Here is a 23,128-nt window from a genome sequence, read left to right on the forward strand (position 1 = left end):
GCGGCCACGTGAGCAGCGACAGATGTAATAAAGCGGTTAACTCCAAGGCCACGAAATCCAGTATGCACGGCCCTCCAAAATATCCTGGCAACGACGCATTGCAGCGGTACATGTTTATTGGATTCTTGAAGGGGGCAATTGGGACACTGCGAAGATGGGACAACGCCCCACCGCTCCAGCCTGTCCCGAGTTGGAAGCACTTGCCACCCTAGACGCCACATGAAGTCGCGTAGGTGGCCAGGCAAAAATGACGCCGTTATCGCATCCCACGACACATTATTGGAACGTGCGAGGCGCGCTGGGGGAACTAGAGGAAGCAGTAAGGCTGACATAGTATCTACTACGCGGTTTTGGAGAACGTCTACATCAGGACATACCTGTTGTATGTGGCGATAAAATGCCACGTTACTAGCACCGATTTCTCACTGCGCCGACGGAGCCAGTCCTCGCTTCCGACACTGCCTGTACGCTACATGTAGCAACCTTCGAAACAGCGCTGCTCACTTTGGCGCGTTTCTACTAACCTTTCTTTCTAAAATTGTGAGATTCGGCGAAATGATCGCGCTGACGACATGTTTCATTGACGGCGTACATGTTCCTTAACCAAAATTCCGTCTACAGCCGACGCGTAATGTGGCGAAATAGGATTTCTACGCGATATTGTCAGAAGCCACCTTCGGCGGGAGCGCTCCGAAACTGCAGGTATGCGCGCGTGGCCACGACCACGGCCGTGCCGCGGCGTAGAGTTTAGTTATTGATCTGTGCTGATCACATGACAATCTGATCAGCGTATGGGAATCTCGATACGCAGTGTGCTCAAGCTGCAAAATGCTCTTGATGTGTTCACTGAATATACAAAAACTGTTGGCCCCCAGCTATCAATAGGAAAGTCCTGCTGGATTCATGTTGCTGATAATTAGACATAAGGAAAACTAAGCTCACTCTTCGAAACTGACTTCGAGCTAGGAACCAACCCATCAGTCATGCTAAAAACGATAGAGTTACCTCTCCTTAACCTTGAAATACACCTTAGGCTCAGGTAAATACACCTTAGGCTCAGGTAATAAAGCTCCGGGCTGTATCATAGCAAAATTGACTCTCTCTCTCTCTCTCTCTCTCTCTCTCTCTCTCTCTCTCTCAGTTAGGAGGAATGTGATGAAAGAAAGCGGCCTGAACACTGTGTCGGTCGCAAGTCAGAATATGCCTCAGAAAACAGCGTCTTATGTTTACATTACATTATGCCGTCATCTATATTTACATTACATTATGCCGTCACCTTGTGGTTGTCATCGAACACGATCGCGTTCACACGTAGCTGTTCGCCTTACATAAACACGTTGCGACATCTCATCGTAACACATTGCGGAACCCCGAACGATGCTAGCTAGATAGCAAGCTACGAGTAAAATGCTTCGCATAATATTGACTCCCACATCTGCATAAATTTTAATTATTTACATTCCTGCAGGCCTTTTTTTTATTTTTCGGTTTGCGCTAGCAAGCTATAAAGAAAACGAATTCCCGTGCAGTTGCTGTCCTTTCTTTCTTTCTTTCTTTCTTTCTTTCTTTCTTTCTTTCTTTCTTTCTTTCTTTCTTTCTTTCTTTCTTTCTTTCTTTCTTTTATAACTTACTTACTTTCTTAGGGAATGGCTTGCACTGCTCACCCATGCGTCTGTCTACATTTCAAGATCATTGTCGCGGAAACATCGACGGGGAAGCATCGCGCTTTTGCAGATCTCGGAAGCCCCGTCAGCGCTTCGCAGAGCTGCGAATGAATTTCGATCATTTAGGGCTCATAACCGTCACCGCGTTCCCAAATTCTATTCCAGCGGTTCTTTAGTTTAAAAGACAAGCTTTCTTTACGTAAGGCCCTTGTGTAAAGTGTGACTGCTGCTGGTTCCGTATCTCGCCGGATATTATTGCGGATATATTTGTACCCAATGCAGGTAACACGAGCGCACTATTTTCAGTCCGCCCCTTCCGGAATTAATGAGGCGGCCGCGGCAAGAGTCGAACCCGCGTCCTCGTGCTACGCCACGCAACGCCGCAGCCACTGAGCTGTAGCGGCGAATGGAAATGCGCAAGAAGATGGCGAATGATGTAGTTGAAGAACTAGTAAGAAGGGAGTAAGGAAATAAGCAGAACATCCAGTTTACGCCCGTTGCCCGGCCTTAATTCTATTCCTTTTTCTTCTTCTTCCTTTCCTTCTTCTTTTCTTTTTCGTTATTTTTTTTTTACCTTCGCCACGCACAACTTTTTTTTGTAAGCATGTTGTCATATTTCGGCTCACCCCCCGTGGTTCAGGTCATACAATCTGAAAGTGTAAGTACACACCCGATTCAGCGGGTAGCGAAGAAGCGTGAAGAGGTGTGCTCTAACCGAGGAATGGCAAAGCGTGCTTTAAGTTCAAAGCAAAGAGCAACTTTTCTTATCTGTGCTAGCCGCGTAACCAAAACGTGAAATGTAAATCGTTAAAAGAAAAAGGAAAGAACAGGGCGTGCATCGTAGCAAAGTGGGTCGAAAAGCATAGTTCTCTTTTATTCACAAGTTTCGCTCGCATATTTACGCATGCGCATAGAAAGCCGCCCGGTTGGCCTCCACCGAAGCGCATCCTCGTGGCGCTTGTCCAAAATGCGCAGAGTGGTGGCGTCGGAAACCTGCAACTTGAGACGCTTGTCGCACCGCCGCGTTTGCAACGGTAAACGGCTGACCGACGGACAGGGCGCGTATATGCTGTATAACCGTTAAATGCTGGAACAGTTGGTGTAGAATCACAGTGAAAAATTAAGCGTCAATCCTCGTTTCTTTTTTTATCCCATAAATTATAATTATCGCTCTAAATACTACTTCTAATATTTCACTCTTTTACATCTGCTTACTTTCATTTATTACAGCCCTATGCAATTGCACTCTCTCCCTCCTCTCCCTGCAGCCACGCTATAAACGCTGTCGTCTTCGCCATTGCCCCGTACGTGAATGCAATTGAGATACAAACTCGTCGCGGTGGCGTAGTGGCTTTGCCGCTGCGCTGCTAAGCCCGAGGGCGCGGCATCAAATCCCAGCCGCGGAGGCCGCATTTCGATGTCGGCGAAGTGGAAGAACACCCATATGCCGTGCAATGGGTGGACGTTAAAGAACTCCAGGAGGTCAAACTTAATCTAGAGTCCCCCGCTCCCCTCCCCCCCACTACTGTGAGTCCCATAATCGTATCATTGTAACAAAATTCTGAGGTACAAGAAAACAATGGTTGGAAACGAAACGTCGACTATCAGATTAAGGTGTTATGTAATGACTATATCTTGTATAATTGAGGGGGGAAAAACAAACAGATCGAACCGATCGATGTTCCTGCAATCACGTATATAGCATTGTCCCACACATGTCTCCACCAGGCACTGAACTTAATTGATGTTTGACGCGCGAACATCATGTTGCGTCATTTTCGTGAACGTTTTAGATAAGTGAAACTTGTTTCACATCCTTTTCGCGCGTTCCATACATAGCAAGGGTTGCTCCAATTACTGCTCCTTGCGTTTGTATGTACTTCTCGAACGCATGACAATGGATTACATGGCTTGGAATGTTATAGGTGAATTGTGCGTTTCGGGCGGCAGAACACTCGCAACACATTAAACTAAGTAATCAAATTCTGGGATCTTACTTGCCAAAACCAAGGTATCATTAAGAATCACGTTGCAGTGGAGGACTCCGGATTAACTTTGACCACCGGGGGTTCTTTAATGTGCCCCCACAGCAGGGTACACGAGCGTTCTTCCTTCTTTTCTTTTTCTCCCCTAACGGAATGCAGCCACTGCAGTGTGAATCGAATCCGCGACTTCGTGCGCCGCATTAACAGTGACTAGCGGAGAAACCTGTACCGTGAAAACCTACACGTTGTTCGGGCAGCATTTTCACCCCAAACACTGTCATAAAAGAGAGTCGTGGTGACATGGTTACTCGGCGATTAGAGAGAGAGAGAGAGAGAAACGAGATGAAATGCAGGGAGGTCAACCAAGCGAGCGTATGATTTGTTACCCTACACTGGGGGTAAGAAAAGTTCAAGCAGAAAATGTAAAAGAGAGAGAGTGTGTATGCGGACACTGCGCGCACGCGGAAGGATGCACGGGAGTACTACGAACATTAACTCAGGCCGGTGGGCGTCAATAACTGCAACAGTGCACGGATAGTCATTTGAGCCAGCGACTGATGTGGCCACGGTCCGACTGCCTTTGACTCAGAAAATGGTCCCAAGTTCAGTCAGTTCAAAGTTGTGCTGAAGTCTGATCAACCTAAAGATGAAAGTTAGTCTTATCAATAAATGAGTGGAACGCCCTTCCGCAATTCATTGTCAACATTAAGGAATTATCTTCTTTCCAATCGGCTTTACAAGACTAGCTTAATGAGCATACCTGCCATACCAGCTGATCTTTTCTAAACTACCATGTTATCCCGCTTGAGCGCCCTACTACTTTTGATCACTGTCATGTATTTGTTCAATTATTCTAAATAGTGTGGTAGCTCGATCTTGTGTTACTGCATCATATAATCATTACGTCATGCTACTCTATCTCCTTAATGCACTGCACTGTATCTCCTTAATGCTGAAACAGTTCTGTTCTTTAATTTGTGTTTTCATGCTTCATACTTCATACTTCATGCTTATAACGCCCCCTTGAAGTTTCTTGTTGTTATAATCACCACCCCCCTCACGTAATGCCCGATATTTGGCCCTTAGGGTAAATAAGTGAAATGAAATGAAAATGTTTTCCTGACGTGGCGTCGCCTCTCGCCAACACATCCGCCCCTCCTTCTCCCTCCGTGGCAGTGACGCGCAGCGAGGACCGTCTCGTAACAGGCAATCCCGCAATCGTCGCAACGGTCACGTGAATCGCTCGACAGGTACGCCATTCACGCCCCATTCTCACTCTTTGCTTTTCTTTCTGCGCAGGTTGCGTGCGCGGCGAAAGTGCGCTGTCCCCCCTCCTCACTCTCCTTCACCGACCCCCGAGGCGGCCACGTCGTGGTGGCTGGGAGAGGGGCCACGGCCTCCCCCCCGCCATAAAGGAAGCGCCGGGGGCGAACCGCACGGCCGCCACATCCAGAGACTGCAGCGAACGCGATGCGATTCGGAGCCACCACCGGTGCGGCGGCGATGGTGTGGACGGCGGCGCCCCGGTTACTCTCCCTGTGGCTGGCGCTGTGGCTGGCGGCCGGCGCCGAGGCCGTCCTGCTCGGAATGCTCCTGCGTCGAAGCACCCTGGGCTCCATGATACCCAAGCCGTAAGAAGGACAGCCCCATCTCGAGAATTGTAGTGCTCGTTAGGTGTAGCAAGTAAGTGCGCGGACATCTCCTGCAGGATGTTTTCCCGTAACCGTCCCGCCCGAGGCGGACACTCAAGCCGTAGCTTCCACGGCAGAGGAAGACACATCAGCGCTCGGCGTTTCTCTACGAAGTGTTAGCCAAGCGTAGTACGGTTTAGTTTCCGTTACCTGACGGAATCAATGCATTCAGTATATATGACATATGGCCGCGCCAGGGGCGTAGCCAGGGGGGGGGGCTTATGGGGCTTCAGCCCCCCCCGAAATTTTTTCGTGCTGTCCATGCACCGCCGACCAAAGCGACCCCCGGCGCCGGAAATCACTCTGGATTTCGTCTAGAATGTCTTTTTGACGCTCGAAAAGACATTTAACCGCGAAGATTGCAAACTCGGGCTGGATTTCGTGGCAACGCCCATACACTGGGAGTCAGGGGCGTAGCCAGGGGGGGGGGGCTTATGGGGCTTCAGCCCCCCCGAAATTTTTTCGTGCTGTCCATGCACCGCCGACCAAAGCGACCCCCGGCGCCGGAAATCACTCTGGATTTCGTCTAGAATGTCTTTTTGACGCTCGAAAAGACATTTAACCGCGAAGATTGCAAACTCGGGCTGGATTTCGTGGCAACGCCCATACACTGGGAGTCACATAACGCCAAGCAGTCCCATCCGAGCACAAAGTTTCAAGGGCGCTTTGATGGTGAGCGGGCTCGCCGCGGCATCTCACTGAGGCCACGGAATCTATGGAGCGCATGGATTTCAATTGCGAAACTTTATGGGTATAAATCTCATAAGCTCTTGATGTGAAAGGTGCATTGACATTTCCAAAGTTGTGCTTTAGATTTTCAATTGCGGAACTTTGTGGATTTAATGTTGTTATAAACATTTGACGCCAAAGGTCTATTGACTTTTCTAAAGTCTTACATCGGAACATACAACGAGACAAGCCAAATCAACACACTAGCAGACGAGTTGACCAAGCAGGCAGCGAGGTCCAATGAGACGAAGCGTTGAGGTGGTTCATTTGTGCCGTCATGTCACATAAAAAATATCAACATTTTTTTAAAACCTACGCCAGAACATCCATGTCAAGACACTAAAGCCAGCCAAAGTAACTACGTTCTTATTTATTTTTTCTACTTTGACTTTTATTCGCGAGGACACATTGAGCCTCTTCATTTTTTTTTTTCTAGCTACCCTATACCCGCGAGCTGCCAGAGCCAACCAGAGCGCATACGTTTTTCTCGTATGGCCCCAACCACCGTGCGGTACGCTTCGGTGCGCGTTCGGTTTGCTCTGGCCGAGTGGATTTTCACCGGACAGAGTTTTGGACGCTGTCTGGCTAGCAGACGAGAAAAAAAAAAAACAATGGTCGCTCGCCGCCATCACTGTGGGGATTCGAAGGATTGCACCGCATTCCTTGAGCGGAACCTTTCCGGAAAGTCTTCTTTCGCCGCTGTAGGATACTGAGCAGTATGCGTTTGGTTCTCAGTGGACCAAGCGTCTCATGTTTTCTTCGGTATTCCTTCCGTAGCCCCATTAGGTGCTCGAAGTAGGCATTAGATTCTGGCCGACATACTTTCCTATGCGTTTTTTTTTTTTCATTTCGGTGCCTCCGCCTCCTAGAAAAAAAATACATTCTTGGGGCGCAGCGAATTGTCGCATGGTGAAAGTTCGATTTTGATACTTCTTTTGCGGAAAGTAATGGGCGACGGGACGCTTCAGTTGCCGGATACGTTTATTATATTATTGCGAAAGCAATTATATGGACACTCCAGGCGCATTCCTGCCATCGCCCTCATGTTTCGTATAAAGTCCAAGGGTGATAACATCGTGACCACGCGCTGCATGCTGTATGTGCGAGTGAAAGCGTAGGAGGGGAGGTGGAATGGGTGAGCCGACGATGGTGGCTCAGTCTTGTGTGCGCAAAGGAGAAAAGCGGGGAGCAAGCGCGCCGCCTTCCGTCGCGCGCAATACATCGGGGGGAGTGGATGGAATGGGGGCGGAATCTAGGATTCACTGAATCTATGATTGTGCAACATGTTTATTTGCCTTGTTTGACGCATTATATACAGTTCCTTACTTACTGACATTACAGTATTATATACGCATTATACAGTTATTACAGTTATACAGTTATTAGACGCATTATATACAGTTAACTTATACAGCTACATACATAGACTCTTTGGAGACTTATACGTATACTTAAATATCTTGTTGCGAGGTTTTGTGTATACATGCAGTGAACTTTGTTTCCAGTGACACTTTTTTGTCCTTTATCAAGCCGTATTTTCGCATTTGCATATCCCATTGTATCTTTGCATTTCTAATGTACGAGGGCGAGTCAAATGAAAGTGAGCCTACCCTAACCGCGCAATAATGGTTCCGTTCATTATCTGCGAGGCATGCGCGTAGGAGAACGGCATGTCTCATTTACAAAAGTGACACGCAGGTGTGAAGATAAATGTTCTTTAAGGCTCTCATACACTGGGCTGAATATGGTTGCGTCACATAATGGACACTTCAAAAGTTGAACAACTCGGTGTCGCGAAGTTTCTGACAGCTGAAGGTGTTTCCAAAACAGAAATTAATCACCATATGACTGCCGTGTACGTTGAACACTGCATTTCATTGACCCCTGTGAAGCGTTGGAGCAAACGGTTCAAAGGACGTTGCAAAGACGTTCCAAGACTGGGCCAGAACCATCGTGCAATCACCCCCCACACAATTTCAAAGGTCCATGAGCTGCTGAAACAAGAACGGAGGATAAGCATCGATGAACTGGCAGACCGTCTGAACATCAGTCACGGTTCGGTTCACGCCATAATTCATGAGCTTCTCGGTTATCGGCTCTTTGGTGCGCAATGGATCCCCAAGATTTTTATCCATCGCGAGAAGACGGAGAAGTTTCGCGCTGCCTTGACTCATCTGATCGGGTATCACAATGAGCATGACGACTTCTTGTTTGCAACTGTGATTGGGGACGAACCTTGGTGCCACTACTACGGGCCTGAAACACGACGGCAAAGCTTACAGTGGAAACATTCGAATTTACCACACCCAAAGAACGTAAAGGCCATCATTTCCGCTGGAAAGGTGTTGTTTACTTTTTTTTCGATCGACAGGGTCCATTACTGATAGAATTTGCTAAATCTTGAGAAGCTATCAATTGTTTCCGATATTGTGAAACGCCAGAACGGCCGCGTGTCGCAATCAAGAACGAACAACGTGGAAAATTGACGAATGGGGTCATCTTGTTCCACGACAATGCCTGTCCCCACGTCGCTTATGTGGTTAATACAAAACTGGCAAAGTTCAAGTGGGAAACGCTGCAACATCCGCCATATTGCTCAGACCTGTCACCTTGCGACTTCTAAATTTTGGGGCAACCGAAAAAACAGCTCAAGGGAACCAGATAGACTTTCTGAAGCAGCAACCCAAGGAGTTTTATAAGACGGGAATCACGCAACTCGTTAGTCAATAGGACAAATGTCTAAATTCTCATGAAGACTGCTTTTAAATAAAGTACCCCGTTGTTGGCTCATTCATTTAACATGCCCTCATATATCTTGCAGAACTCCTGCTTTTTATACGTGCTCTCTGTCGCGACTATAACTTCGGTGTAATTACTCACGATACACGACAAGGGACAGCTACTCCTGCGAATACATTGGAACAAACGACAGCGTCATTGAGATTTTTCACTGGCCATTGCATATATACAAGAATGTAAGCACGGTTCTTGGATGACAAAGTTTCATTAAGATATTTGTCCTCAACTTGTTCAGTTCATTGCCTTTTAATTTTTTATATCAGCGGCATGCACTGCTTTCCTGGTTTCGAACTGATATAGTTCTAAAGTTCGTGTGATATTTTCTTTACTTAATAAATAGACAAAAAACATAGAAGCATTAGCGTCAGTTATGTTGGGCACAATTTTGGGCACATACGAGTATAGTATTTGATGAAAAAACATACATATTTTACTTGTATTTACAGAGCGTAGCTTTCAAGAATTCGTTTGCAGCATCTTTGGCAATGACAATGCAGTTATTATTCATGTATTTGATCCCTTGACAAATTGTTTAAGAGGAAGCTTTAGCTCGGGCCCAATCCGACGCAGTCTATTCATATACTTGTAAAACGCGGAAATGCTTTTCTGAGATAATCCTGCTAATCGCTTTTATTGAAATTGGTTGCATTTGAGAGAGGAAGTTAAATCCTAGTGTCTGTTGGAAACAGAACTTCGATTTAGGGCCTGAATTTTGTTTAAAATATTTTGGAAAATTCGAAAGTTTGAAAAAATAGAAGCACGGCGTTTACAAACTAATAGCTATGCATGAAGAACAGACATTGTGGTTCTGTAAACGGCATCTATTATAACAGTCAAAGCGGACAAGTTTGCTGTGTCAATTTGTATATTACGTTAATTGGTTACGTTGTGTACAAGGGTTCTGCAAAAGCCGCGTTTCCACAATACTAAATTTTTTTAAAGATTCATGTGTAACATATCTATTTTGTCCGCTGTAGATGTACTATTCGATGCAATTCACAGAATTGTGATATAATTTTTCATTGTTGAGTCACGGAGTTTTAAACTTGATAGTCTCGTTTCCTGAAAATTTTCAATTTTGGCCAATTTTTAATAATTGACCTCCTAAATGAAAAAGTCGAAGCCAGTAGTCACTAGAATTAAACTTTTTATTTTAAATGCCACAAACCTCCTCAAATTTGGTGAAGTGGTTGCAGGGAAAAACGAATTCCCCTTCTACATGTACTTAAATAGGAGCACCCGAGCTAAAGCTTCCTCTTAAGGAGGCTGAGCTGCAACGTGCAGCTATATATATATATATATATATATATATATATATATATATATATATATATATATATATATATATATATATATATATATATATATATATATATATATATATATATATATATATATATATATATATATATATATATATATATATATATATATATATATTGGGCCAGTGGCGTAGCCCCCCCCCCGAACAAAATTTCTGGCTACGCCACTGGGCCGCGCGCAAATCCATCTCTTCCGGATTTAGTCGGCTGCTCGGATGTTGACTGTCGATTCCCTTCGTGCGCGCGCGCCACTGGCCACGTGAAAGGTAGAGTCAGCATCCACAAGAACTCGCACAAGCTTTATTTGTATTTTCATGATCTATCTTATACGTTGAAGCAACCTTGAAGTCAAGTTTTCCTGCCATTACTGTTCCGCCACATTGCTGGTTTCCGCGGTGCCTGTTTTTTATTCATCCGCCATGTCATGCTGCGCGTACCGGTTATCGAAGTCCCTGAACCAGTCCTTGAAAGCGAGACTAGCCGGGGACACCGAGTGCTGACCCCTGTTTTATTGCGGCGAAAAAAATCGCGTTCGCCTTGAGCAACACATGTGCTGTATCCACCGGCAGCGGACCGCCTTCCCCTCGCTGCATCCTAGGCAACTAACCCTCTTTCGGCTACCGATTGTACAGAACCTTTCAGTCCGCTTTTACAAGTATTGCGTTTGACGCATTTTTCCATCTAGTCGTCACTTACTTATACATGAAATTTATTTATAACGAATCGCCCTGCACTTAAAATTCCAGCAGATTAAGAACGACTCTCATGCCTTTGACTAACCGTGTTCAACTAGCAGCGCTGGTGAGAAGACTGACTGCTTCTGCGGCAACATGATATGCCTCGCTTTGCAGTTAAATTGAAGTAAATTATATCCTTTCATACTATTCGCGATTGAATACGTAGCACACATGCTGGGTAAAATGAAGCACAGATTTACAGACACCATGCCCAAAGTGAGACCTTCGGTGTCCTCCTTACAACCGGTAGATCACCAAATTTTCCCCATCGAAGACGTCATGTAAGGATGACAAAGCCGAAAAGTTATTTGCAATAGGCGTTATATATAGTCAGTATCCCTGGTGCTTTAGTGCACGCGAAACCTAAAAACAACAACGGCTCGTTAAAATCTCAATGGAGAACAATGAATGCATTCGCGAAGAGAGTGGAACTTGGCCGCAATACACCAGTGCTTACCGCATACGCCAGAGTATCCGAATACAGGGTGATTGCAAGACGGTAAAAGCTTCCCGATTCTGTTACAGATTCTCCGTTGCACGGTATAAAGCTAGCAGCGCCGAATCGCATACGTCGTCTACGCGCATGATGTAGCACACTACGACCGGTCACTTAACTCATCACTCACACTGCGCTAAACTGAGAACGCTAGGAACGGCGTAACAGGTGTTACGGTTGCAATTTCTTCCGACCACATTCAAGGTCTCGCCAGTCTGGATGGCGTTTTCCGTACGCCTGACTGGCTTCTAAATAATTTTTCTAATTATACGGCGCCGAACACATTAATTCTACTTAACAATGTCATTTTATTTAGTTTGGAACACGCTTGTCCGACTCACGTCTATTATGTATACGCACACCTCATTCGCGTGGACAGAAACTCAAGGAAAGACAACCGTGCCTCTGTGCCAGTAAGGCACACTTTGCACAGCAAGCAGAGAAAACACGCCAGCGCATCACTGTCTGCCCACAAGCTAACAGTGTGGAGCTCCCTCTAACCCACCAATTATTTTTATTAAATAGGATTCACGAAATTCCACACCTTTCTGCAAAAATCGTTACGTTATTGACTTACGTTTGATGCTATCTCAAAATATATTGGATCGAAAGTTCTTTCTTCATTCCGAAAATGAGTTTACCCTCAATGCACATCAATTATAAAATATAACTGCTTGAACAAATTACATTGAAAGAAAGACAAACCATCAAACAAAATGTTAGGGCGCCCGAATCGATGTGCCCTCAACCAAGTTACCGATTGCATTTACTGTTAGGCATCTTGAGAAGCAGTGCAACAAAAACAAGAAACAAACTACGGGCCGCGCTCAGTCGTTCGTTTCTCCTTCATTCCTTCTTTCATGTCTTTTTTTTTATATCTTGTTTGCGTTGTGATACTCTTCAAAGTGAATTCAAACCAACCAGCCTAATTTTCCGGCATTTTATTCCCAGGCAAGCAACGAAAAAGAAGCTCCGACCCGGTTTCATAGATGGTAGTCCTCTTCGCCGAGCACTACTAGACAAGTGCTTCTGACTGCTTCTTTTCCAAAACTGCCCTCAAATTAATATAGTCTGCATAACACAAGCTGTTTAGCCAAAACTAGCAGACCACACATCATTAACATTAACTTTGCGGTAGCCTAACCTAGCAGCTGCCCAGTGTTTTGACGAGGCCTTGCCGTGAATCTATTCCGATTCCATCATCCAGACACTTGCATTTATGAGGGCATATGATTCTCAGTGCGTTTGACCAGCAGTTATTAGAGAGGGGGGGAAGGCAAGGAGGTTAACCGGAAGAGATTCTCGTTTGCTACCTTGCACTGGGGGAAGGGGAAGGAGAAAGTTATTATACGATATCGTTCTTCGCTCACGGTTAGCATAGCTTCGAGAACACGTTGTGACAGGTGACACGAGTATAAAATTGGAAGCAAGCGTGATAATGCAATCTCTACCGGAACATAAAAAGCAGCGCGAAGGCACGGGTATCGACTGCGCAATGGACTGCAGCTGATTTTGAGCTCTATCTGACAGGCTTATGGCATGTTTTTCGAACTCTGCCATCCCGCGACCAAGAAATTTAGATCATCGCAAGGCCGCGTCCATCCATTTCCTCCCCTATCTCTATCGTGGCAGCCATTAATTTTTTATTAAGTGTGAAAGCACACTCACCCCCTCCCTCCCCAGTATTACGCAAAAATAAAAGTATCTTGGCATTTAGGTTCGAAATTTAACGCAGTAAAATTCAATCAACTACGTCGATTAGAACCCAACCTGACATCGAAAAAGGGCACGATAACAGGAATAACTATTTTATAAAAAAAGGTGTTTGTCAAAGCAGAGCTTCTCAAAAGGAGAGGAGAGCTCGAACATTGCAACCTTCATTGCGGTATTGTTCGACGCACCCAGATGCGATTGCATTATGATTTCATTGACGCCGCACTCTTATTTTTTTCACGTTCTGAAGCCGTTTCACAACCCTCCATTTGCATCTGATGCGACCTTCCCGAGGGGTCGCCACCCTGAGTTTCCCAAACACCGGTTCGTTCGGTAAACCGCCATTGCCGTTGCAACTTGGCCCGCAGGTCCATCAAGATCTACCGTGACCTTGACAACGGCCACGGGTCCGGCCTGCGATCGGGCTTCAAGGTGGGCATCGACGCCACCTTCGGCGGCAGCAACTCCAAGGAGCAGAACAAAGAGTACGACGAGGGCCTCGGGGTCAAGTACCAGCACCACCAGCACGACGACTACAAGCTGCAGCAGGGAGACTACGACCTGCACAGGTGGGCTGCTTCGACCCCCGGCGAAACACCACGGAGCTATGCGACGGAGCAATAAGAGGGATTTCACCTTAAGCCGCGGACACGAGGGCTTTACGCAGCAGTCGAATTTTCGGTGAAATCGAGAGACAGCGATAATTTATTACAAAGGCCGAGAACGAGATCAAAGCATGCATGGCTGCAAGCACTTGTTATGCCGAGCGACCAATTCTCAACGTATTTTATTGTTTTTAGATTCTTTTTTTCTTCTTTTCTTTCACATATTTGAGCACGAAATTTGAACTAAATCACCATACCGAAGCGTGCTGTAGGCATTCCTTAGGAACACTGTTACGGAAAGACTAGCGAAAACTCGCAACTTCAGTGTATCGGAGGCATGATTTTATTTCCAGGACCGTTTTCAGCGTTCTAGTCACGTGTTTCTGCTGCTTATAAAAAATGTTCCCAGGGAACATTCGTAATTTCGGTAAGTTTCCCGCTCCATTACCCGATCCCTTCTCGCTTCCTGCTGGAGTCTCCGTAACATACATCTAAAGCGCGACACAGCCTTTACATACCCCGTGCCGCCATTGCTATTCTGATGGTTTGAAAGTAGAACTTTTAAGTCACTCAAGGGTCCTAAGATAAGGCTCTAGGTACACATACGCGCCAGTAGCCGGCGTTGCCTCGTATGCCAAACACGTAACCGCTTTTTATGCACGTATACGGCTTTGCACATAGGAGATGCGTGCCCAAGAGGAGCTAGCAATATTAAAGACGACGTTCAACTAAACTCGCGCACTCGATCAGAAAAAGGCTATGACATCTCGCGATAAATTTAGCTTGCGACATCATAATTTTTTTTCTTCGAATTACTGAGCAATCTGCCTCTGCACAGCACAACAAAATAGGAGCACCAGCTAAAAGCCTCAAAGTTACAACTCACTCCTGCAGCGTCAAAGGTATCGCGAACAGCAGCACAATGCAATGAAAAAATGCACACGGAAAACAAGGCTGATACCTGACATTAAAAGAAAAGGGGGAAAAAAGCAGAAAATTCGCGTCTTTCACGACTACAAAGGGCAACGAAAATTAAAAACAAATAATGAGACGGTAGTACATGCGGCGGGGACATGCCGTAACAAAACAAGGTAAGGAACAAAAAAGAAAATAGGTTGCAACACGATTCAACGTCCAGCTGAAGTCGATGGAAGGCAATGCCTCCCTGGGCAAGTTGATGGCGGACTCAGTTTCTTTTTGTTTTCCTGCCCTATCTACGCGATGGGCACAAATCGTGCAAACCCACACACGCACATTTATATGTATATATGCATATATATAAGTAAGGCTATCTTTACAGACATACAACTCGTATAGCAACAGAAGAAGAAACTTTATTAATGAATGGTCCGGCAGCAACAGAAGACGACAAGAATTAAAGGCGCAATCGTGGACAATACGACAGCAAGCAGCGAACTTTTTTTAAAAAAAAAAGAAAGATTATTAGTAACGTGTGAAGTTGAATCGGGCATCTCAATATCAGCAGGTATGAGCTCTTCCGTCTAACATTTACTCTCCTTCTAGTTTTTATTATCGTTTATTATTATTATTATTATTATTATTATTATTATTATTATTATTATTATTATTATTATTATTATTATTTTAATGCGAGCCACGTCTGCTTAGCCCACTACACGGCCTCTATAGAAAGCAATCTCGGCGTTACCTTTGCTCGAAGCTGTAGACCTGCACTGACTTTTGTTTCCCTCGCAGGTACCAGAAGAGCCCGTCGATCACGGTGGAAATCCGGGCGCGCGAACCACCCGAACCGCCGACCACCGAGCCACCGCCGCCGCCGCCGCCCAAGGGGTTCTCGCTGAGGCGCATCGTCAAGCGACGCCGCAAGAGCCGACGCACCACGACGCCGCCCCCGCTGACGCTTCCACTGACCGTGCCGCCGGACATGTCCCTAATGCCCGCGTACCGCAAGGAGCTCATGTACCCGGAGTACGCGTTCGGCCCGTACAAGGGGCACACGCTCATGGGATTCACCTACGACGGGCAGGACTTCAAGAGTTAGCCCCCCCTTCGAAGAGGCACCCTGGCTCTCTTCGAGACGGAACGACGACTGCACAAATCCGTCCACCAACCGTTGAATAAGCTGCACACGCGTTGTCATTCCGGACTGCAGGGAGGGTGGCGAAGACATTCCGACGCTGCGTCGACGACATGCGCGCGAGGTTGAAACAGTTTTCCGCTATGGCTGAACCATCCGTCCCTCGTCGGAAGGAGGCTGTAGCGAGGAAGGGGTGTCACGTGTTTAAGTTCTCACGAGTAGGGAACAGACAACGCCGTAAAATTGCCTCAGTGAAGGGAGTACGCTAAAAGGGACAGGTAATGAAAGCTTCCCCGGGAAGAAGTCAACTGCGAGAGTGACCGGGGTAGTTGGAGAAGTATGGGAGAGGGCTTTGCCCTGCAGTGGGCGTAACCAGGATGATGATGATGATGATGATGATGATGATGGTGATGATGATGATGATGCGAGAGTTTGGGCGCGTGGCCACCAGAGCTGACGGGACGCGGGGCGTTCACGTGTGACATTCTGGACGGTACGGATTCCTGCTGAGCTGCAGGACAGAATCATCAAGCACCAGAGCGGATTGGAGTGCGGAGAGAAGCCGTCGTTTGGAGGAAGGACTCGGCGTACGTTGGTGTCCAACGCCTTCACGTTGGAGAGTTTGTCGCCATGACGGACTCATTGCATTTGTAGTCACGACAACGAGCTGCGTACAGAAGTGTTATAGAAGGTAGCCCGCTCACAACAACCTGTTGGCATTCTTCAGGCGAGCAGCTCCAAGAAAGGCCTATTACGAAGGCAATAAGACGGACACAGATTGATACTAAGGTTTGTTACAGCGCACCTAAGACAACAGAAGGTACAAAACTACGAGGTACCTTCTGTTGTCCTTGTCTTAGGTTGTGCTGTAACAAACCTTAGTATGAAACCCAACCAAATGGCCCAACTTGCCTTTCTGATGCAGACGGACACAGCCCTGTGTCCGTCTTCCTTGCCTTCGCAATAAATGTTTTTTTTCTTTTTCCTTTTTTTCGGGCAGCTCGCCTGCAGAATGGGATACAAGCTCGCCCAGGAAACCATGCTTCTGTTAGCAGTGTTTGATATTGTGCAATATTGTGCTCCCCCTCCACCCCCATGATTGTTCATGTTCACTCTAAAAATGCACGAATGTCGGCACCATTATTAATTCAACAAACTTTCATGTACATTCGAGCGATTATTTTACCCTATATCCTCACAACGATCAGTCTCACTGTTTAGCGCTATGTGCATGAATGTTTTATTGTTTAATTTTTATTCACAGTGCTCATTTAGAAAAAAAGATTTCGTGAGGGAAGGAATCCACTTAAATGGGACACCATCTGCTACGAAATCACATAATTAAAATTCATTATAAGTTCATTATAACATTGCGTAGATATCAAATCCAGGATGAACTGCCATTTGCTATCCAAGACGTGCTATGGAAAACACGAATTACGTTCACCAAAAATGGCGTCAGCCATAAGACGCCGGATATTTCTGGCGTATTAAATTCCTAGACGAACGCTAGACCCATAATGCACATCCACACGGTATATATATACTCGTCGAGTCAAAGTTGACGGGAAATGGGGGCCACGTCGAAGTTATCGCCCGAGTTTCCTGCTGGCGTTTACGAACGCGGTTCTTCCATTTGCGGAATGCTGACGATTCAGATCTACAGTGAACACTCTTGCGGCCGGCTCGATCCTCGCGGAAGACCGAACTGGAAGCGACGTGCCTGCTTGCCCAGCCCTATGCCGGTTCAGCATGCAGTGGAAGAGGATCTGCACAGGCACTGTATCTACGAGAGCAAGAAACTATATAGCGACGCGCATGACCTCTCCTTGGTGCGTGACTACACAACTCGCGTCTCTGGCCACGGCAAAGTGATGTATTCTGCGCACGCGTGAATAATTTGCCGTTGTTTTCTTTGCCCCACATTTCGCGCGACTGGCCGTGGAACGGCCGGCCGCCAGAAGCCGACGCGTCGAGAAGGAAGTGCAGAAGCTGCGTATCGCGATAGAGCTGGAACTATGTATGTACATATAAGGACAATAAAAAGTACCTTTGACAGGAGAAACGCGCCCCTTCGTATTAAGAGCATCTCTGATGTTGGGCAAAATCCCCGTTACTTGCTTGTATACCGAAAGAACAGAGGACTGTACTAATCTTTGTGGTTGCCGGTAAGTATACATAGGTGACGAACAGACCATGGCTGTGGTTATCGTAGGTGCACTTTGATTTGTCGTTTTCGTCGGGTCGCGTGCCAAATGCGTTTTGACAAGAAATCATCCCCACCCCCACTTCGAATTCGCAACGTCTCTGACTTCAGGAAAAATTCTCGTTATTGCTTGTACACTGAAACAAGAACGGATCGGACTAATCTTGCTGGCGTTCACCATTTTTTTTTCTTGCGGACAATTGTGTTCGTTATCGTTTGTACAAGTCCTTGTCCCATGACAGAATTGCTGGGATGGCCCCAACTGGTGCATTTAGATGCACGAATATCATAAGAAACGAGTAGAGTAATTTTACGACTATCATCATACCTGTGTGGCGTTCACCGTTTTAGCGATGCGATCAACGATGACGACCATGTTTCGAACGCCTTTGCTCAGTGTTCCTTTGAACGCCTTTGAACACAGTCACGTCCCAAAAGGTGTAGGAAGGGTATGTTCACGTCAAACGAGACATATGTTCGTGTAAAATATTCCGATTGGCGTGGGCTGCTTTAGTTTTTAAAGAAAACGTGCACGATGCCTTGTTCTATATACTTACTGCGGAAGGGGAGCAAAGGTATTATTTTGAGACGGAGATTCGCTTGTTGCCAGGGTTCATCCGACCACCATGGCCGAAGAGACAAAACTTCACTGGCGATTTAGCGGTAAACGCGAGAGAAATGCGTTAGCACTGCGTTGAACCTCTCTGTGGTCCCAGATACACCATTTGAACCGCGTTAATCACATTGCAAGTGTTGTTCACGGAGCTCACTCGACACACGTCCTGCCCCTTCATAGGAGCAAAGTGCACCTGACGGTAGTCCGGAGAAGCCCACCGTCAGTTGCACTATATATATTATATATATGCCACGTGAGTGGTTTCCCACATTTTACACCACCCACACATTTTTTTTCCACTTTGACATATAATGTTACCGCATTAAAAGAAGAATAAAAAAATTATCCGGGCTACGCCAACGCCTCTTGGGCGAATCGAGCAGCCAAAAGATACAAAGCGAAGGACAGAAAAGGGAGCCACAGAATGCGGAAACGGAAGCGGCTTGATACCAAATAGGAAGGACGGTAGCCGCGCTCCGCGGCCCACGATGTTGCCTTCGCACTCGGAAGCTAATTTCAGGCACTTGGTGCGCGGCCGCGAGGAGAGAATTGCGCGCGAATGCGGCGCGTGTGTACACATCTATGCGTCCCGCTCCGCCGCTGCCCAGCTCGGCGCTTTCGAGCCGCTGCGTTGCTCCAGTTGGGTCACGTGTACCTCGCAGAAAGCTAGAAAGTGAGAACAGGTGGCACGGTGTTAGATATGGAGCTGTTTCCTGCGCCTACTTCGAGTTCCCCCGGACCACATCGAATCACAGCACAACTAATTGAGAAGCGCAGAAACGCGGAAAGCATTCCAGAGAGACCAGAGCATTCCCTGATTCACCTCTATCGAACTTCTTGCCGCGGGCCGCAGCGTCCGAGTTGCTGCCGGCCCGTAATGACTGTACGACTGTTACTTGACTCTCACCTCACTGTAAATAATGTAAAATAAATCCCTCCAAGTTTGTTTTTCGCATCCCGAAGTCCGTCCTCAACTCCTACAACGGACGAAACGCGTGCACGACCGCCCGAGAGAGCACGAAGAAATAAAAAAAGAACAAACACAAGCAGATCCAATGTAATGATTGAATATACAAATATCGCAAAAAATTGTATAAGCGAGGTAGCTGCAGTATAGCGGATGACATTGTGCATGCGCCTCATAGCCTATGGTATGCAAAGGAGTGCTGACTTGGATCCGTTCGTGCATGCTATAATAAAAAGTAACGGCGCGTGGGACAGGACGAGAGAGAATAAGGGCGCACGAATCGGTGGCTTTCAACCAATTTTATTGCGGACAACGCAATATGTACTATAAAGGTGCGGGAAAGACATAGAGAGAAGCAAACAACCATATGCAATCTACACAATGTGTTTACGCCAACGGTTTCAAACATTTTTGAAACCGTTGGCGTAAATTGAAAATTGTGCGTGGCAGATAGCACAATTTCAGTCCATGAACTGGTGTACTCAAGCAGCGGACATTAGTCCCACAATAAACTGAAATGCATAATCAACTGATTGACAAAAGCTCACTATTGAAGTTTTAAACTAATTGCCTCGTGGTACATATATTTAAACTAATTGCCTCATGGCACATATTGCAATTTAGTATTTACAAATTCTAGCGGGTGAGACTGCATGGCATATCCACTTGAAAAGAATTGTGTGGATGACACCATTTACGACATATGCGCCATCAAGTTGCTGTAAAAATGCACTGCTGCTCCACTTAATTTCTAAACAAAACGTCATTGTATGCATGTATCCATGCGTATGTTGTATGCAGGACTGAAGCAAAAAAATCGTAACGTTCCCGTTCCGTGCCACTTCGCCCAAAATAAAAACTTTTTTTTTTCTGTTTTCGATTCGGTTCCATACAGATAGCCTGTTTAATATGCATTGCTTCACCGCAAATTTTATTCAGTGCATGTGAAACATACCGAAATATCATCAACCAACAGCAGTTTTTTGAAGCGCAAAACACCAAGGTCCCACTTTCAGCGCAATATTTTAATTACATCTACCTTTTCTTTTTAGAGCGCAGCTCTTTGGCGTCCGTTCCTGGGTTTCGCGTCGTCGTCGGCGTTGTCGTCGGCCTCGTAACCAGCTCCGCCCCCCTTTCATCCCCCCAGCGCTAGCAGCGACCGACTGATACCGCTGGATGCCGCTGACGCCGCTAGAGAGTCAAGATAACGTGACTGCATAGAACACCGTCGCCGCCATGCAGAAAGAGGAGGAAAGGTCCCCCCCCCCCCCCTGTTCTTGTGTGGCGGATAGGGTGCTCTTCAGTTGCCGACGCGCCGGTTATTTCACGTAGGCCCCGGCACGTCGACGAATACGTGACCACCTTCCCACGGCTAGACCTGGTTCTTAGCGCTGCGGAAGCGAGGGTATCATATTGTTTGTGTCGGCATCGGCGGCGTTGTCCCTGAAACCAACTCCGCAGCTGGGGTTGACTCACTATCGGCGTCAGCGGCATCAGTCAGTCGCTGCTATCTCTTTCCTCCTCCCTTTATCGTGTTGTCCGCTTGCTGCGCGCGCTTCTGCCCCCATCGTTTGCCGCTGGGTGTACACGCCGCCCCCCTCCCCCCTCTTCCTGCGAGTCTCCGGTTGTCAAAGCGCCGGCTCGAACTTAATTCCTTTCTTCGCTCCTCCTCCAATGCAACCCCTGTGCGGTGGCAATCAGAGAGCCAGATCGGTGGCGGCGGATCTGTATATGTGCACCGCCCGAGCCGAAATTGCCGCTGCCGTTCGCCCTGTGCGTCCCACGGCTGTGACAACCTCGCGAGGCACTTGTATAGATCTCGTCTTTGAGAATCAAGCATTGGTGTACCAAGTCGAACATATATCAGTCTATTTCTCCGACCACAAAGCTTCCTTCATGACTGTCAAGAACTGTTAGTGGAGTCTTTGTTAAAGGAATACGTGTGAAAAATAAAAAAAAAATTCTGTGATAGCGCATACATGTGTTGCTCCATTTCTTTGGCTCAATCTATCGAAAAGGTGAAACAGCTTATTTGCTGCGCTCAAATTTCGCATTAGGAAGTAACGTAATCGTCGGTAATTTTTATTTCTTTCTTTCTTTTACAGAATGAATAATTTCCCGTGGCCAATAAGCTCACATAACAACAGCCTACGTAGGGAAAAATATACATGGTCGGTTTGTGTTGACGTCATCGTGGCTGCCATCTTGGCGCTGTCACGTCTATACGTGACAGCACGACACGCACGTTTTGCGCCGAGTTGCAAATCGATAACCATGATAACCCGGTGAAAAGCCAGTCTTCATGAAAAGTCGAGACAACGTACGCGAAATATTTATGCGCTGACGTTATCGTGGCCGCAATATCCAACCAAAAGCACGGTTAGAAACGGCATCGGCATTAAAAGGACGGTTAGAAACGGCATCGAAAGGACGGTTAGAAACGGCATCAAAAGCACGGTTAGACATGGCGTGCGTGACGTCACGGGAGAACTATCTATAACCTTGACTGTTCTCGCACCTTACGCATGTCCGCAAATTCTCGCTTTCCTGCATGTTCAGAAGAACCGATAGTTACAAGAGGCAATGAAAACAGCAAAGTAAAAGCACGCGAATCCAATGCGGCCTTCTTCGAATCGAAGCCACCATTCGTAAGTATGTACCACTTTCGGACAGGTTTCGAAGATACATTAAATTGACAATCGTGCATGATCAGAAATAAAATTGAAGCATAAGTGAGATAAACATCATCCGGCCATGTAGTAGACACAAAACAAAAAGAAGTCACGTAATATGGAGCGCGCTGTACATCGCCGAGGAAGCCATAGTCCTCACAAACAAAGCTTTACAATGTCCAATTTATTTAGAGAAAGCTTGTTAACGTAGTGAGCATACACAGGATGTGCACACCATTTTAGTTTAATCGTATCAAAAAGTTGTTCAAATTAAAAAAAAATATTCGATTCGATTCAGTCTCAAAATTATCATTCGCACAATCGTATAGCAGATACATTTTAATGGTGCCACCGAAATCATTATTATCGCCAGATGACAGATTGCTCGCGCATAACACTGTCACGCCGGTTTTACACAGTACGGAGATAGTAAGATCCATTTGCCGTTACGGGAAAATAGGTGGAAAGGAAATACGGCACAGCTTCATCGAAGCACGCACACACGCCCTTTCTTTCTTTCTTTCTTTCTTTCTTTCTTTCTTTCTTTCTTTCTTTCTTTCTTTCTTTCTTTCTTTCTCCCACCGCCATCAGGCTAGAATAAGGCACCATGTAAGTGATTACCAGGATTAGGGCTCCGTTTGCTCTTTGCACCAAAAGCATTGCGTCACTGGCAGATGATAATTCTCCAAGAAAGCGTAAAGCGTCTTTTTTTTCCTTTCTCTCTCTCTCTCTCTCTCTCTCTCTCTGTCTATATATATATATATATATATATATATATATATATATATATATATATATATATATATATATATATATATATATATATATATAGCTTACGCTAACTGAGCACATCGTCCACATTTTGCC

The 23,128-nt window shown here is 46.2% G+C and overlaps 2 protein-coding genes across 4 annotated transcripts in view; one reads left to right on the forward strand and one right to left on the reverse strand.

Annotated features, from left to right (window-relative positions):
• Positions 1–17,865, forward strand: part of LOC135913934 (uncharacterized) — a 35,154-nt gene extending 17,289 nt beyond the window's left edge. For both annotated transcript variants that reach the window (XM_065446630.1, XM_065446629.1), the window contains exons 2-4: positions 4,949–5,280; positions 13,505–13,705; positions 15,458–17,865. In XM_065446630.1, coding sequence (XP_065302702.1) covers positions 5,120–5,280; positions 13,505–13,705; positions 15,458–15,764 — 669 coding nt within the window. In that variant the 5' untranslated portion in view covers positions 4,949–5,119 and the 3' untranslated portion in view covers positions 15,765–17,865. The remainder of the gene's footprint in view (positions 1–4,948; positions 5,281–13,504; positions 13,706–15,457) is intronic.
• The window catches only part of LOC135913935 (rho GTPase-activating protein 18-like), a 226,377-nt gene that overhangs the window by 87,933 nt on the left and 115,316 nt on the right, over positions 1–23,128 (reverse strand). The window lies entirely within an intron of this gene.

This window comes from Dermacentor albipictus, chromosome 5 (assembly GCF_038994185.2).
Source record: "Dermacentor albipictus isolate Rhodes 1998 colony chromosome 5, USDA_Dalb.pri_finalv2, whole genome shotgun sequence".
Classification (NCBI taxonomy): Eukaryota; Metazoa; Arthropoda; class Arachnida; order Ixodida; family Ixodidae; genus Dermacentor; species Dermacentor albipictus.